General features: G+C 39.3%; 1 protein-coding gene across 4 annotated transcripts in view; it reads right to left on the bottom strand.

The window, feature by feature from the left end:
* Mgam (maltase-glucoamylase) overlaps positions 1 to 15,722 on the bottom strand; it is a 140,639-nt gene that overhangs the window by 112,500 nt on the left and 12,417 nt on the right. For 3 of the 4 annotated variants that reach the window (XM_055602126.1, XM_055602127.1, XM_055602128.1), the window contains 2 exons: positions 12,782 to 12,905; positions 10,935 to 11,062 (listed from right to left, as the gene is read on the bottom strand). In XM_055602126.1, coding sequence (XP_055458101.1) covers positions 10,935 to 11,062; positions 12,782 to 12,905 — 252 coding nt within the window. Of the gene's footprint in view, positions 1 to 10,934; positions 11,063 to 12,732; positions 12,906 to 15,722 lie in introns of those variants that run through there. The other variant, XM_055602129.1, reaches the window with a different exon arrangement.

The raw sequence follows: 15,722 nt of genomic DNA, 5'->3' as shown, positions 1-15,722 counted from the left end.
TTTCCCTTAATTTAAAAGGCTTAAAACAAGAAGTGGATTGAATTTCAGATTCTTTTCTCCAATTTTTAGATTATTTATATTTACATGATAGAATATTTTGAGGATAAAATCCTCTAAACACAAAGCTCATCTGCTTTTATATAAGATACATAACCAGAAGGTGAAATCCTTTTCATATCCCTCGCCTTTTCTGCAGTACAGGTGCTGAAGCTAGGACTTCTTGCATGCTAGGTCACCCCAACTACAGCCCTGGCGTTTGTAAAATATGATTAAATCTTTTCTGCCATGAAACAACATCTCATTGCATGAGGTTGTTCACTTGCAGCACCATGTCAGTACTCAAAACCTTTTCGATTTTGGAGCATTGCTGATGTTGGCTTTCTCAAGTAGAAATGACCAATCTGTTTTGAGAGTGAAATAATGAAGTCTACATTTGGCCTTTCTTGCTGTAGGGGCAATTTTACTGTGATCTAAACTTTACTAAGCAGGTGGTTTTGATCTGTCCTTTCAAAACTCATTTACATGAAACCTCAGATTACAGAGGAAAAAGGAAACAGTGCTGAGAAGGCCATTAAGTGGAGTGGCTTTTATATATAACCAGATCTTAATTTTTTTTTTCACTGAACTGGAAAGAACAAAGATCAGAGAAACAAAAGTAACAAGGACATGAACAGTCTCTGTGGATTGACCCGGAAACTTCAGCTCCTGCATCAGAGCTGAACAACAGTGAGAAGCGGGAAGAGAAGCCAGGCAGGTCTTACAGGGAGTGGTCTTTGAAGCTGTGGGACACCCAGGAAAACAACTACTGACAGATACTATGACAAAAGAACAGTGACATGAAAGGAGAAAGGCAAACAGAAAGAGACTTCACTCACAGGGCACCAAGTTCAATGTGAGAATTAAAGTTTAACAGACACTGCCCAAACAGTATAGAAGGTGTAATTACTAATACACCAGGAAGGGAAAAGCCCAGGTGAGGGATGAAACCTTCAGGACAAAAGTAAGGAAAGGAAGAAGGCAAACAGAGAAAAAGAAATCCTTCAAAAAGCAGTTGTGTCGGTTATCATGGGTCTTGAGTACCTAACCACATTATAAGGGGGGCTGCCGTTGTGGCGCAGTTGTAGAGTGCTTGCCTAGCATGCGCAAAACCCTAGCTCCAGTCCTGGCATCACATCCAGGCGCAGTCACTTATGCTTATAGTCACAACACTAGAGTGGTGAATTAGAAAAATCAGATATTCAAGGTCATCTTCAGCTACAGTGAATTCGTGATGCCAGATACACAAGACCCTGCCTCAAAAATAAACAAATAAAGGATGTTAAATGAAGGCACAAGAGTCACCATAATGAATGTTGAACATTTTCTCTCATATGTGGAATTACTAGGGGAGGGACATTGAAATGAAAGGGGAACTCTTTAAGATGTGAAAAGGGGAAGGACAAAGAAGGAAGAGGGGCGAGCATATAATAGAGGGAGTAAGTATGAAAATGACACAATGAATCCCTATGTTTTGAACAATTAATGTGCTAAAAGGGAAAGAAACCTAATTATAGTTAAAGAAACAAATCAGTAGAAAACTCCTTATAGTTGACACATCTAAGATATAAGCTCACAAAGTCGCAGAAGACAACAAGTGAGAAGAATGATAAGGCTCCCAAAAGTCAGTACTTGGGGTACAACCTCACAGCTGATAGATACAAAGCCCTTCAGTTAAGCAGGAAGGTATCACAGGTCAGATATGACACATGCCCAAGAAAAAAAAACCAAAATGTGTGGAGAAAAAAAAAAAAAAACTTCAAATAACAGAAATAAAATTGAGACAGCATATAATAGATTATTTTTAAGGCACACCCCTGAGTAACTGATAGAAAATATAGACAAAATATAGACATTTTATTTTTTTCAAGACTTTTGTATGTACATTCTTTTTTTTTAAGATTTATTTATTATTTATACAGTATTCTGCCATACACACCAGAAGAGGGCACCAGATCTCACCATAGATGGTTGTAAGCCACATGGTTGCTCAGAATTGAACTCAAGATCTTTGTAAGAGCAACCAGTGTTGTTAACCTCTGAGCCATCTCTCCAACCCAACATTTTATTTTTTACACAATGGACATATATCTCATCTCCTATATCTCTGTAAGTTTTCACATTCAAGGATTTAACCAAACTTGTATCAAAATATTCTAAACAAGTGTGCCTGTATTGAACAATGACTTTTCTCCATATCATTATCCCCTAAAGCACAGAACATAACACTTTTTATCTATCACTTACAGTAGAATAGGCCACTCAGATAGTCTAAAAATGACCAGTAGTATAGGTATGGCAGTATAGGAAGACACGTGGAAGGACTATATCAATGGTACAGCCGTCTGCAGGCTTTTTATGCATAAAGGGTTAGTGTGTTTAGGTTTTAGCACCAACACACAGATGGCTGAACTGAAATCACAGGTGTAGAGAAACCTAATGCTAAAGCTACTGTTTCAAAATGAAATCAAGCTCTACTCTGTACCTCTTTCTTTTCTTGACATTTAAGAGCCTTAGAAAAGGGGGAATGAAGAAGAATTTCATAGCAAAAGTTAATGGGGATGAAAAAGTAAAACTAGAGCCTGATATTGTTGATATTGACACAAAGAGGCGGATGCTGCTCTTCCCATTTAGTCTGGCTCTCTCGTGGCAGATTTGGTCAACAGACTGCATGATGCTGCTTCTGAGCCTGGCTGGTAAGAGGCCAGGCAGGCTTGCCCCTATCACTTGCAGCCCTGAGCTGTCACATAAGAAATTCAATTGCCCTATCAAGGAAGAAACTTCCAAGAGAGTCTCTGAGACCTCATGAAGGGGAAAAGCAGCCAAACAGAGACATCTTCACAGCTGTTTTAATGCCGGGTGCATGAGTGAAGCCATCTTGAACCTCTCTACCATAATAGATCAGTCACCAGGTGGAGCTTATAACACACTGCAGCCTGCAGCACTCAGGACACAAGAGATCAAGTCAAACCCTGCATGGGTGTCTACCCCATAAAATCATGACTGACAACACAATAATTGTAATTTTTGCCGCTAAATTTGGGGTATTTTATTTCTCACAAATACATGGAGAGGGGTGAGAGAAGGGCCACCGCAAAGAAAGCTTTCCTGTGTAGACATAAGGAATCTGAACCCCCCAACCCTCATAATAATCCAGGCATAGCCACAGGCACCTACCCCACATGCAGTGCTGTGGGGCCAGAGACAAGCTATGGGGGGTTGTTGGTCACCAACCTAGTTTTGGGTTAAATGAGAGAACCTGTCTCAAGGGAATATGGTGAGATGGATAGAGCAGCGCCCGACAACTTCTTCTGGCATTCGTGCACATGTACCACACAAAAGATTACATAAAAAAAAAGATGCCACCATCTAAGAACACAGGGTTCCGGGCAATGTTAGTGACTCTCATGTTCTGTTGAAAGCATCCACCCCAGACTTCAGGGGTGGCCAAGTGATGATGTTACGAGGTGGAGGACCTAATTGGTGGCCAAAACTTGATGTCTCTAACCCGGTGAATGTGATTCAATGCCTTCAATGCCATTCTCTCCTTACGAGGATGCAGCAAGATGGCCTACATTGACACAACTATGAACTTCCCAGAATCCAGAACCATGAGAAGTAAGTTTCTGTTCTTTATAAATTACCCAGTCCTGGGCATTCTGTAACAGCAACTCAAAATTTATTAAGACAGTAATATTTAGTCAAACCCCGAGAGTGTGGAGGACTAAGCAGAGTGCTTACAGTCACCCTGCCCTTCTCAAAATCGCTACCTCATTGAGCTAAAAGGATATAGCAGCCCAAGGTCTACTCCTGTCAGTGCTCTGCGGCTGTGACACAGTAAAGGCACTCTGACTGTTTCTAGGGCCAGGACAACCTGCTGTGAGCAAAAGAACGGAACCAGTGACTCTCTATAAGGGGTAGGAGAAGTGTCCCATTTTCCAGAAAAAGTGGGAATTTTAGAAGTTAACATACTCAGTAATAAAGGAAGCCTAATTAATATGTACTCACAAAACCGCCTCTGGTCATTCGTATGTGTAGCAACTTTCCAAAAATTAAAAATAAACAAAGAAAATCAATCTTGGGCCATCAAGATGGCTCAACAGGTGAGAGTGCTTGACAACCTGAGTTCAATCCCCATGACCCACACGGTGAGAAGAGAGAACCAACTATCACAAGGTGTCCTTTGATGTCCACATGTACATGGAGACATGTGAGCACACAAACACATACACACATAAAATAAGTAAATAAATATGCAATAAAATAAATACATAAAATTAATCTTTAGTCATGGGAATATGTTGATTATAGACTGTTTGATAATGTGCGTATCTTGAGTAAGGTCTTAAAAGTTAACATGGTCACTTTGTTCCATGCCAAGGTAAGACATGTAGCAGAATGTATTTTTTTAAAAAAAAATACACCATCTCTGCCATTTCATGATGCAGACTTTTAAATCTTCAAATCAGACCACAAGGTATTTTCAGGGACCATTTCTCATGACCTTTGAAATTATAATTGTAAAGTTTTTAATCAATAGAGGGCGGAGAGAAAGGATAGGGTTGGACGGTGAGGAAGGACATTAATTTGGGGGGGGATATGGGGAAATCTGAAAGAGGTTCTGGAGGGGGAAGTAAATATGATCAAAATTATACATGTATGAAATTCTCAGAGGGTAGAGACTGCATCTTTAAGGTGTTGATAATCACAGAGCGTAGTGCTTAATAGATGCGCTCATCTGAACATGCCCTGTCTCATAACTCATAAGAACTTGAAACAGTAGGTGAAGAAAAATGGCAATGTTTCATTCAGAGGTCCTCAGAGCAGAGGCAGGAAGAGAGCTCAGGAAGGACATTCTGATCTGCTCAGGTCCCATGTCTAAGCATGGCACACTTTACGTCTCTTTCTGGGAATCTGTAGCTCTCTCTAGACCCAACTAATGGCTATGCTGTGGTGTTGTGTAAACCCAGAATAATTTCTAGGTAGAGGCTCATAATTATATTAGCAAAATGCTATCTTTGTTGATAACTCATAAAACTTGATCACTTAAATACAATGATAAAAAACTGGAATTTGGAAAAAGATATCATAAGCCAGATTCAGAATTGATAAATATCTAGCAAAGTATGTATTCTATAAAAGATAACATTTCTGAACATCAAAAGTTTGACCTTTCTGATATCATAGTACTGTCATTACTGTTTATATAAAATACATATCAACAATTTTCAGATTGATTATCTGATTTAGGGGATGGAAGTCGGATTAAGTATGGAAATTTACTCTCCCTTATAATCACAAAAAACCCAACCCTGATAAATTGAAATGTTTAAAAATAATATCTAATATCCTTTTCCTCAGTAAATATCTGGACTTTACCTACATATTTCTGTTTCCTGCCATAAGTGAAATCTGGAATTGGGGATAAAGTGCAGCATCAAGAAGGAAGGAAGCCCTTCTTATAAGTGATGGACCGAAAAACCCATGTCAATAGCTGTCTTTAAAATCTGTTTGTAGCAGCTTTATTTGTAATAGCCAGAAGCTGGAAACAGCCCAGATGCCCCTCAACTGAAGAATGGATGAAGAAATTGTGGTACATCTACACAATGGAATATTACTCAGCAATGAAAAATAAGAAAATCATGAAATTTGCAGGTAAATGGTGGGACCTGGAAAGGATCATCCTGACTGAGCTGTCCCAGAAGCAAAAAGACACACACGGTATATACTCACTCATATAGACATATATATAGGAGAAACCTACTAAAATCTGTACATCTAAAGAAACTAATCAAGAGAGAGGACCCTGACTAAAATGTTCAATCCCCATCCAGAAAGGCAAAGAGGATGGACATCAGAAGAAGAAGAAAACAGGAAACAAGTTAGGAGCCTCCCACAGAGGGCCTCTGAAAGGCTCTGCCCTGCAGACTATCAAAGCAGACACTGAGACTTATGGCCAACTGTTGGGCAGAGTGTATGGAATCTTATGTAAGAAGTGGGAAATAGTAAGATCTGGAGAGGACAGGAACCCCACAAGGAGAGCAACAGAACCAGAAATTTGAACACAGGGAACTTCCCAGAGACTCATACTCCAACCAAGTATCATGCATGGAGATAACCTAGAACCCCTGCACAGATGTAGTCCATGGCAATTTAGTGTCCAAGTGAATTACATAGGAATGGAAAGAGGGACTGCCTCTGACATAAACTGATTGGCCTGCTCTTTGATCACCTCCCCCTGAGGGGGGAGCAGCCTTACCAGGCCATAGAAGATGACAATGCAGCCACTCCTGATGAGATCTGATAGACTAAATTCAGAAGGAAGGTGAGGGGAATCTCCCCTATCAGTGGACTTGGGGAGGGGCATGCATGAAGAAGCGGGAGGGAAGGTGGGATTGGGAGGGGAGGAGGGAGGGGCTTATGAGGGGATACAAAGTGAATAAAGTGTAATTAATAAAAGTTAAAAAAAAAATCCATGCATGGATTACAGAAGTGTGAGAAGGTTAAACAGTCTGTAATAATAGGACAAAATTTTAAACTTGACCTTCTGTACAAACTGAACTGTTAGAAGTAGCAGGGTTGGGCATGTGCAGGGAGCAGTTTTAGTGCATGTGAAAGTAGACTGAGAGAAGAAATTGAATTCAGAAGAGATCTGAGCAGGTCCCTGGAGGGCTAGCAGTGGTGCTGGACATGGAAAGGCATTGATAAAGGAATGTAGCTGTAAAATGACTCATCGTGACATTCTGCTAATCTCTTGAGTATCTTGCTCAGCCATCATCAGATCACTTTCTCCTGCAGTAAATGGGAATAATTACAGAGACACACAGCTGGACAAGGTTCAGAGAGTGAGAGATCTTTGGAATGCTCGGCCCTAAGTGGGATGTCTTTATCAATTTCCTCCACTCAGGGCTCAGGGAACCCGGAAGAAGCAGAAAGAGTGTAAGAGCCAGAGTGATGGAGAACACCAAGGAAACAAGGCTTCCTAAACCCAGCAGGACAATGCATGTGTGAACTCAGAGACTGTGGCAACATGCACAGGACCTGCACAGGTCTGGGCCTGATGGGCTCCCAGTGCTAAGAGGGGAAGTAGACACAAGCCCCCATCCCAAACCCAGAAGCTGTTTTAAATTGAGTCTTACTAGGTATAAAAACCACTCTTAAGGGCAAGATAGATAGATAGATAGATAGATAGATAGATAGATAGATAGATAGATAGATAGATAGATGAATACAGTTTCTGAGTTTTTGCTTTTATGAGATTTCTATGTATGTGAACGTGTTTGTATCTGCATCTACACATGTTTCCAAACTTTCTCTTTGGCTCTTTGTTGTTTTTTTTTTTCTGTTTGTTTTTTCTTTGTTTTGTCCTATTTTGGTTTGTTTGTTTTTATTTTATATAATTTTATATTAATGTTTTTAGATGCCTTTTTGTATGCTAATAAGAGAGAAATAAATTGTGTGGATTTGGGTGAGAGAGGAAGTGTGGAGAATCTGGGGGGAGTTGGGGGAGGGGAAACTATATATAGCTCTCAAGGTTGCCTACCATTTTAACTCCTGCCCCCGCCCCTCCCCTCGTTAGCTTCATTTTGGAGAGTTTGTACTCATAATTACCCCAGTAGTAAGTTGCATGTTGTAAGTATAACCAAAGCTATCATTTTTATGTTGACTACCATAAATGTCTTTCTTATCAGCTCTAATCCTTTAAGTAAACTTAAGGAAAAAAAGAGATTATGTTGTATACCTTATGAAATTCTCAAAGAATAAATAACCTTTTAAAGAAGACTCTAAGAATCCAGTCTGTTAAAAAATAAAATAAAATATAAAATAGGAATGTATATATGTGTATGTTTATACATTTAACAAAATCAGTAAGTAAAAAAGAAAACAGATCTTAAAAAAGTCTCCTAAAAGATTCAATGCCATCTCCATTGAATCTCCAGTCCTAAATACAGATCCCACACCACACCTTCCATTAGGGGTAAGAAACAAGGGGCTGAGGGAGGAGGATGGTTAAGTGGTTAAAGGAGAGGACCCCTTCAGTCCCTAACACCCACACGGTGGCTAACAACCGTCTTCAACTCTAGTTCCAGGGGGTCCAATGCTGTCTTTTGACCTCTTATGGCATCAGGCATGCACATGACACACACACATACATGCAGAAAACAAAACAAAACAACGCTATACACATAAAATAAATCTTAGAAACACATTTTTAAAATTAACAAGAAACAATTATATCTACAACCAGAAATAATCTCTGGAGACATTGATAGTGTTAGTTTTCTCATTTTTCTAAGGCAGAGGAGATGGGAGGAGTAAAACTGTACAGCAATAGACTCAGCAATGGATCCTTCTGCTTAGTCTTTCTTGTGGGTTCATCACCCCTTCCTACCCACCTCTGTACGATCCTTGAACACATACAAAAACAAACGACTTAAAGTGGCAGGATTTCCCTCCAACTGAACAAAAGACAAGCAAGACAATAGATGACCATAAAGATCACGAGGTAATTCAGATGGCTACATCATGTTAGGCCCCTTTCTGAACCACACATTGATTGGAAAGTGTTATAATAAAGTAGTAAAACAACAGATACAAACATTGCTTTGGCAATGACTATATTTGAAGCTCAGCAACACCCTGTAACAAGATGAAATGCTGGAAGAGTAGCATGATTAAGAAATGATCTGTTTCTAGGAGCTGCCTAATATCTCACTTCCTAGAAAAATGAGGTAGTAACAAATTATTTTATTTGAATTAGCTTTCTACAAACGTGTGTGTGTGTGTGTATGTGTATGTATGTATATATGTATATACACATGTGTTTTTTTTTCAGTAAAACACATCTAAACCATACTGCCTATTCTACAATCAAGCAGCATACTGACAATCCTCAACCATCAAGCTCTGACCTAACTTGATGCCTTAACAGTCTTCCGTTAGACACTCTTCCCTTCTCTTGGCTGTACAGAAGGGTTCAGTTCAACAATCTAACCCCCATCCCCACTCCATGCAGCTTTACTCAATCTGCTATATCCACCTTCAATTCACCTGCAGTTGCATGGGGCTCTGGTAATGATTCAATTGTCAAAGTGCTTGCTGCACTTTCCATTCCTTCTCCATGTCCATCAAATCCTTTCTTAATTTAGTTTTGGCCCCATAGTGAAGGTACTTTCCTTTCTTCCTCCCTTCTGTGTTCTTCTGCCTTTCTCTAAGTCTCTCATTCTCTTCCTTTTTGTTCCTATTATCTACTTTTCCTCAGTCCCAATGCAGGCTGCCAGCTATAACATTCCACATTCACACCAACCTTCCCTTCTGACTTCTGAGTCCTGCAATTTCCCTTCTGACTTTCTGATTCCACTGGGCTCTTTGCCTCTACAGTAACACATGCCAGTCATGTTCCTGTTTACATGATCTGTGCAAGAATAACATGCTCCTGGGAAGGGAGGACGACGGCTACCAAAAGTTGAGCCATAAAACACCACATACCTGGATATTTGAAGGCTCACGATTTCTGACTGGTATTGCATTTTTCAGATATCTTTCTGGTTTTCGTCATTTACCTTTGCACATTTCATAAGATAAGCAAAAGGACCATTGTGATGCCTCTCTCTCCCACTACACACCCCCTCCATTGCACCCCATCCTCCTGTTAGCAGTAATCCACCAGGGCCTGGGAGCGAGGGGTCAATGGTTTTCAACCCATGGATGATGACCCCTTGAGGAGTCAGACATCCTTTTCACAGAGGCCACATATCTGATACCCTGCATATCCTATATTTACATTCTGATTCATGACAGTAGCAAAATCACAGTTATAAAATAGCAACAAAAATAATTTTATGGCTGGGGTCACCACAGCACGAGGAACTGTATTAAAGGGCCACAGCATTAGAAGGTCACTGCTCTAGACCATCATAGATCCCTGCAGCACAGCAAGAACAGAGTGGCTGCCACACGTGTCCACGAAACACATGCAGCAGTCATAAACTGTGTACTTAATGCTGATCTGTTGTTTCACGTCAGCGGGTTTCACTCAGAACACTGAACTCTGTTTTCATGCACATGTTTCAGTTCTCTAAATGTGAACAGCAGGTCATGTACAATGACTTGGTTATCATGATACTCTCGGGTATGCGGAAGCTGGTTATCTAGAAACACTGGACTAAACTGCCATGTCCCAGCAAGTTCTTCACTTTGGCATTAATTACCTCCTTCCTTCTAAAGTATAATTCATGGAACTTTGTCCTTATGCTAGATCATGCTTTGTGCATGTGCACAATTCTTTTTTTATTATAGATACCAGATAACCTTTTTTTATTTAATTTTATTTTTTTCTTATCAGTTACATTTTATTAACTCTGTATCCCAGCCATGTCCCACTCCCTCATTCCCTCCCAATCCCACCCCCCCTCCCTCATCTCCACCACAGATAACCTTTTGAAATGTTGTGATGCCAGGGAGAATAGAGGCAGTGAAAGATTTAAGGACTGCAATCAAGTGTGGCCACATGAAAAAAAAAATCACTTTTGTTGAGTCTAAAACCTTCCATGGAACATACTTAGACTAAAAATATGGTCATTGTTTATCTGAAATTCTGATATAACTTGGTAAACCTGGCAACCCAATGAAATGTTCTAGATCCTTCTCCTTTGATGCTACATGACCCTACAAACAGGGATTCAGGTTTTATTTATGTGAGCTACCAATGCTGCCTTACACACAACTTTCTGTGAAATGGGGGAAAGGGGAAACAATAGGAAGAAACAAGAGGAGGAGGAAAAAGAGGTGGGGAGAAAGAGAAGGAGAAGAACACAGAAAGGAAGACGACAGAAAGAAGAGAGAAAATTTCACCATGACGTGAATTCGTAAATGAAAACAAGATGCGTGGCACAAACCTTGCTCGGTGACTGCTCAGGGATGCAATTTATCCTTTCCAGCTCACTTAGCACTGGGCAACTGGGAGAGTTAGGAGTGGTCCTGGTGATTGTAGTGTCTGGAGTGCCAGTTGTGTCAGGGTCTAGGGCTACCATATCACAAAAGTAGACAAAACAGCAGTTAAAGTTATGACCACAGGATTTAGGTCAATTCAACAGAACCAGGTTTCTCACGCTCTCAACTCTGTCAACTCCTCTCCTGGCAGTGCTTAGCTCTGTGTGTTTAAAATTCTGCATTTTTACTTCGTAACACCGTGCTTCGTTCTTGCTAGCTGTATTTACCCGTGTGTACCAACATTGTCTTCTTCTTTGCAGGAGTTCCCCTGCAATATGATACATAGTAGAGGAAAGCCCCACCATTGAAAGCTTGTAAAACTAAATACCAACTTTACTTTAGGCCAGCTTAGTAAACCATACTCTGCCAGTCAACTCAGGTCAAACCTGTCTCTAAAAATGAAGTATTACGGGAATACAAAATACACTCATTTCTTAATAGCTACTTTATGCTGCAATGGCAATAGTACACATGATAACAGAAATTGAGGGCCGCATACAATCTAGAGACTGAAGGTCGGAGTACAGCCTTCATGAGTCACTTCTCTCTTTCCGTAATGTGGATGCCAGAGACTGACCTCAGATCATTAGACTTGGCAGCAAGTGCCCTTAGATAGCGAAGCATCATCTCACCAACCCTGGCAATCTAATGCTCACTCTCCAGTCCTTAGAGAAGAGTCTGTGGACAACTGCTGGAGGAATACACAGAGGACATACAGCCATCTTAAACACAGCAACTTCAATTCTGTTTTCTCAGGCAAACCTTTAAGCACTTCTAAGTGGCGGCATTCTTTCGTAAATCTAAACTTCCAAGTGACAAAAAAACAAAAAGGAATCCACAAGTCTAGAAACTTTCCCTGGGCTACAAAACCTTGATTTCTAATTTAAAGATCAGTAAACCATAACATTGCACTCTCACTGCACTCTGAAACAGGAAATCATATCAAGGAAATATTACTTCTAATCGTTTCGTTTTGTGTTTTGGTCTTTATTTTTGTTTGTTTGTTTTTGTTTTTGTTTTTGTTTTTGCAATGAGGTTCCCATTTCAAAAGTGATGCATTTGTACCAGCTTCTGCATAATACTTTAGCTCCCTCTTCAGGATTATAGAATTTTAAAGGTTAAATGATCTTTAAGACTCTAATTTTATTTTCTGCAAAAAGCAGAACCTGATGCACCTAAGGGTTGAGTAGAAGGGACAAAAATGTTTTGGCTGTAGTTGTAGGTTGACCTTTCATTGCCTGGCTCCCACAAGAAGTGATTCCTGTGTGAAGCAGTGAGGAAAGCCTTGGCCATTCAGCGCCTTCTCACCCTTATTTTGAGATATATTAGCTCTAAAAAAAAAAAACTTCAATAAAAATAACATGAATAGGTTATTAAGAACCAATTTTGGACCTTAAATAGTCGAGTCTATATATAGTAAATATATACACATATTTCCTTTTCCAGAGTGTATTGTTCAGCACCAATATTAACAGAACTATATTTATTTCTGTAACATTTAGCAAATATAGTTCTGAGACCGTAAGGAGGGATTCAACGCACTAGTTAAACATGGAGTAGACAGTTTTAGAATTTAAACCACCTGTCTACCGACCTGCCATGGTTTATAGATATTCAGTAAGATACACACTACATACATACATACATGCGTGCACATCCACACTCACACACACACGAAGCAACATAAAAGCATGACTTCTCTACCATTGGCGTTGGGTTTGCTCTGGTACGGGGATTCAGAGTCACTTGTTACCATTTGGTTCCGTAGAGGTGGCTAAGAGCACAATTAGAACCACAGCAATGATGAACAGTACGAGCAGCAGAACAATGAGCACGAGCTCCAACTTGCTGAACTTTTTAAACCTTCCTCTCGCCATCTGAAAAGGGAGAAAATAGTTTTACACTTAAAATGTGTTTAATTAGAGCTAGTACATTTTTAATCCAGAAGCTCAAAAGTCTGCAAAATCTTCCACCTAAAATTTCAAAAACAACAAGCCACTGAAAATTTCATTTTACCTGTATTCCTACTTGACTGTTGCCCTGATTCTGCATTGTTATGAGGCAAATCTCAAATTTCACACATCTTATTTTGAAAATATTAAAACTTATTTTCAAGCACAAGAAACTTTACAAAGCAACCAGCAAAAAAGAAAAAAACTACCATGTCATCTAAATTTTTTACAGTAACGCCTTGTTGTTACCAGATACCTAACCAATGTTGAAATCCACCTTTTATAAACATTTCAAATTACTTTTATAATTTTTAAAAATAAACTTTAAGAAATGTTGGGTCTAATAAAGAGGAAAGTAAGATGTATATATTGTAATTAGTTTATACCTAAGTCACTTTTAGTCAAAAAAAAAAAAAAAAAAAAAAAAAAAAAAAAAAAAAAAAAAAAAAAACCTCTTCTATTGACACTCCACAGAGCTTGGATGTCATTAATTGCATTGTCATCATGCTAGCAGGTTTCCCTTAAATTTCAGGTTAATTAACAGGATTCAGAATTTTCTCAGATTTAGTTTTGATGGTTTTAGCAGCAAAGGAGTAGAAATGTAGAGCATCTTCACCAGGAAATGTAAACTCTAGGTTTTTTTTGTTTGTTTGTTTTTTTTATTTTCTTGTAGTGTTAGCAGCCATTGGCATTTCCAAGATATGTTATCCTATTCAGAATTATGAAATAGCAATACTGTGATTCTTGAATCCTTTAATTGTTAGAGGAAATCTTTCTATAGACAGAAATATTACCTTATCTCCTATTCAGTTCATAAGCATGCAGTTCCCAAAGGGATGCTGAGTTGAACATTTAACTCCTTTATTTACTACTTGTCAAAATGCCTATTTTCCTGGTATCTTCCAAAGGAGACTGAATTTAATCTGTTTGTAATCATTTTTACAAGTAAGTGTATTTGAGCACACTTAACTCTTACTAATCCATTGATAACATTAATTTGCATGTTTTCCTATCTTTCCCTAGAAGGAGTTTCTTCAAGTTGCCATACCCCTAACAACCTTTCGTTAGTATTCTTCTTTCCTGGCACAATAGAATATTGAGTAATATTGGTAATTGGGTTCCTCCTGCACTTTTCCTGCCCTGGTCTGTAATCATGTATCTACAGGGAACCTCTGTTCTCTCTGATTGTTGTAATATTTAGGAACAATAGTGTAGATGAGAGCTGATGCAACTCAGACTCAGGAATTTAGAATTCCAGTGCTTCAGGCATCGGCTTGCATAAAACTCACTTCCTAAGGTGGTCCCGCAAGGAGCCCTTGAAGATTTGGTATTTTAATTTATTTTAGGTTTATTTTATTTTCTACATGTGACTGTTGTGCTTGGATGCATTTTTGTGCATTGCGTGTGTGCTTGGGACCCGTAAAAGTCAGAAGAGGGTTGCAGTTGCAGATCTCCAGGAGCCAGAATTATAGATAATTGTTTGTAAGCCACCATATGGGCGCTGGGAGTCTAACCCAGGTCCTTTGCAAGAGCAACAATTACTCTTAACTGCTGAGCCATCTCTCAAGCCCCCAGGAATTGTTATTTTAAAAATACAAAAATTACACATTTACTTCTTGCTATGATTTGATAGTATATACATCTTTCCTTTGATACAACCTAATACCCAGTGTGATGGTAATAAGAAATGGTGTTGTTGAGGAAGTGATTGCCATGAGGGATTTGAGTGGAAGCAGCGATGCACACTGTGAAGTTCTGTTCTTATCAGGATGCTCTCATGTGACCTTCTTACCTTTTAAGCGCTATATTACCTTACTGTCTGAGACACACAGTGAAGAAGATCCACGAGCCCCAGTCTTGCTCACTCAAGGCCCTCCTCAACCCACCCACTGCTTTTTAGGTTGGCTTGTAAACTATGTCTGCTTACGCAAAGAGAACATGTCCTACCTTCTTTGCCCAGACCTTGATAGATAAGGTTAGTTTCTATATCTCTATTCTCTAGCCTATCAATGTGAACTCATGTACCCCCTCATCAGCCAGAAGCATTCCATGGTTCTTTGCCCAGAGATTAAATGAAAAGAGGATTGACTTCTCGTCTACTGGTAAGAGAGCACAGTAAGCATAACTGACTCCTACTGCTCAAAAGGAAGTGGAGCTGAGGGACCTCTCTGACAAGGAGTACCTTCTGCTTTTCTAAGATAAAGTACCCTAACTCTAGTGTTCCCAGCTATTATCTACAATACCTCCCATTAGCACAGGCTTTGTAAGACATTCTACAGTAGTTATCTCTCTTACAGAATTCCACAAAGGTTAATAATATTTCATACTTATTATAATTAAATTAACTAACAAGGCAAAGGTGCTCCTATGTTCACTGTAGGGGAAGAGGTGTTAGAATGACATTTGAAGTAGCCATGACCCTTTCTCTTTGGGGACTGTTTACAGCTGTGATGTGGGAGGCTGTATCTTCAATGCTATGTCAGATACTATGAAAGAACATTTTCACAGATGTACACTCCATGGGTTCCATGTTATCTTGGTAAAAATTTAAAGTTAGAGCCCAGGAGTTCCATTTGTGACAATTTGTCCCAAAAGTGCAATTGTATATTTGAGAATCAATGTATATACAGATGGTTTTTCATCATAAGAACAACTATCTGTCCACAAGGAGGCTCTGAGTACATGAAGCAATAAGAATTATAATATTAATGTGAAAAGCCAAGAAGATACACTTGGCTTTTG

Source organism: Psammomys obesus, unplaced genomic scaffold, assembly GCF_907164565.1.
Source record: "Psammomys obesus unplaced genomic scaffold, mPsaObe1.curated_primary_1811, whole genome shotgun sequence".
NCBI classification, from domain to species: Eukaryota; Metazoa; Chordata; class Mammalia; order Rodentia; family Muridae; genus Psammomys; species Psammomys obesus.
Note: the sequence above shows the minus strand (reverse complement) of the source record. Positions and strands in the feature narration are given on the sequence as shown.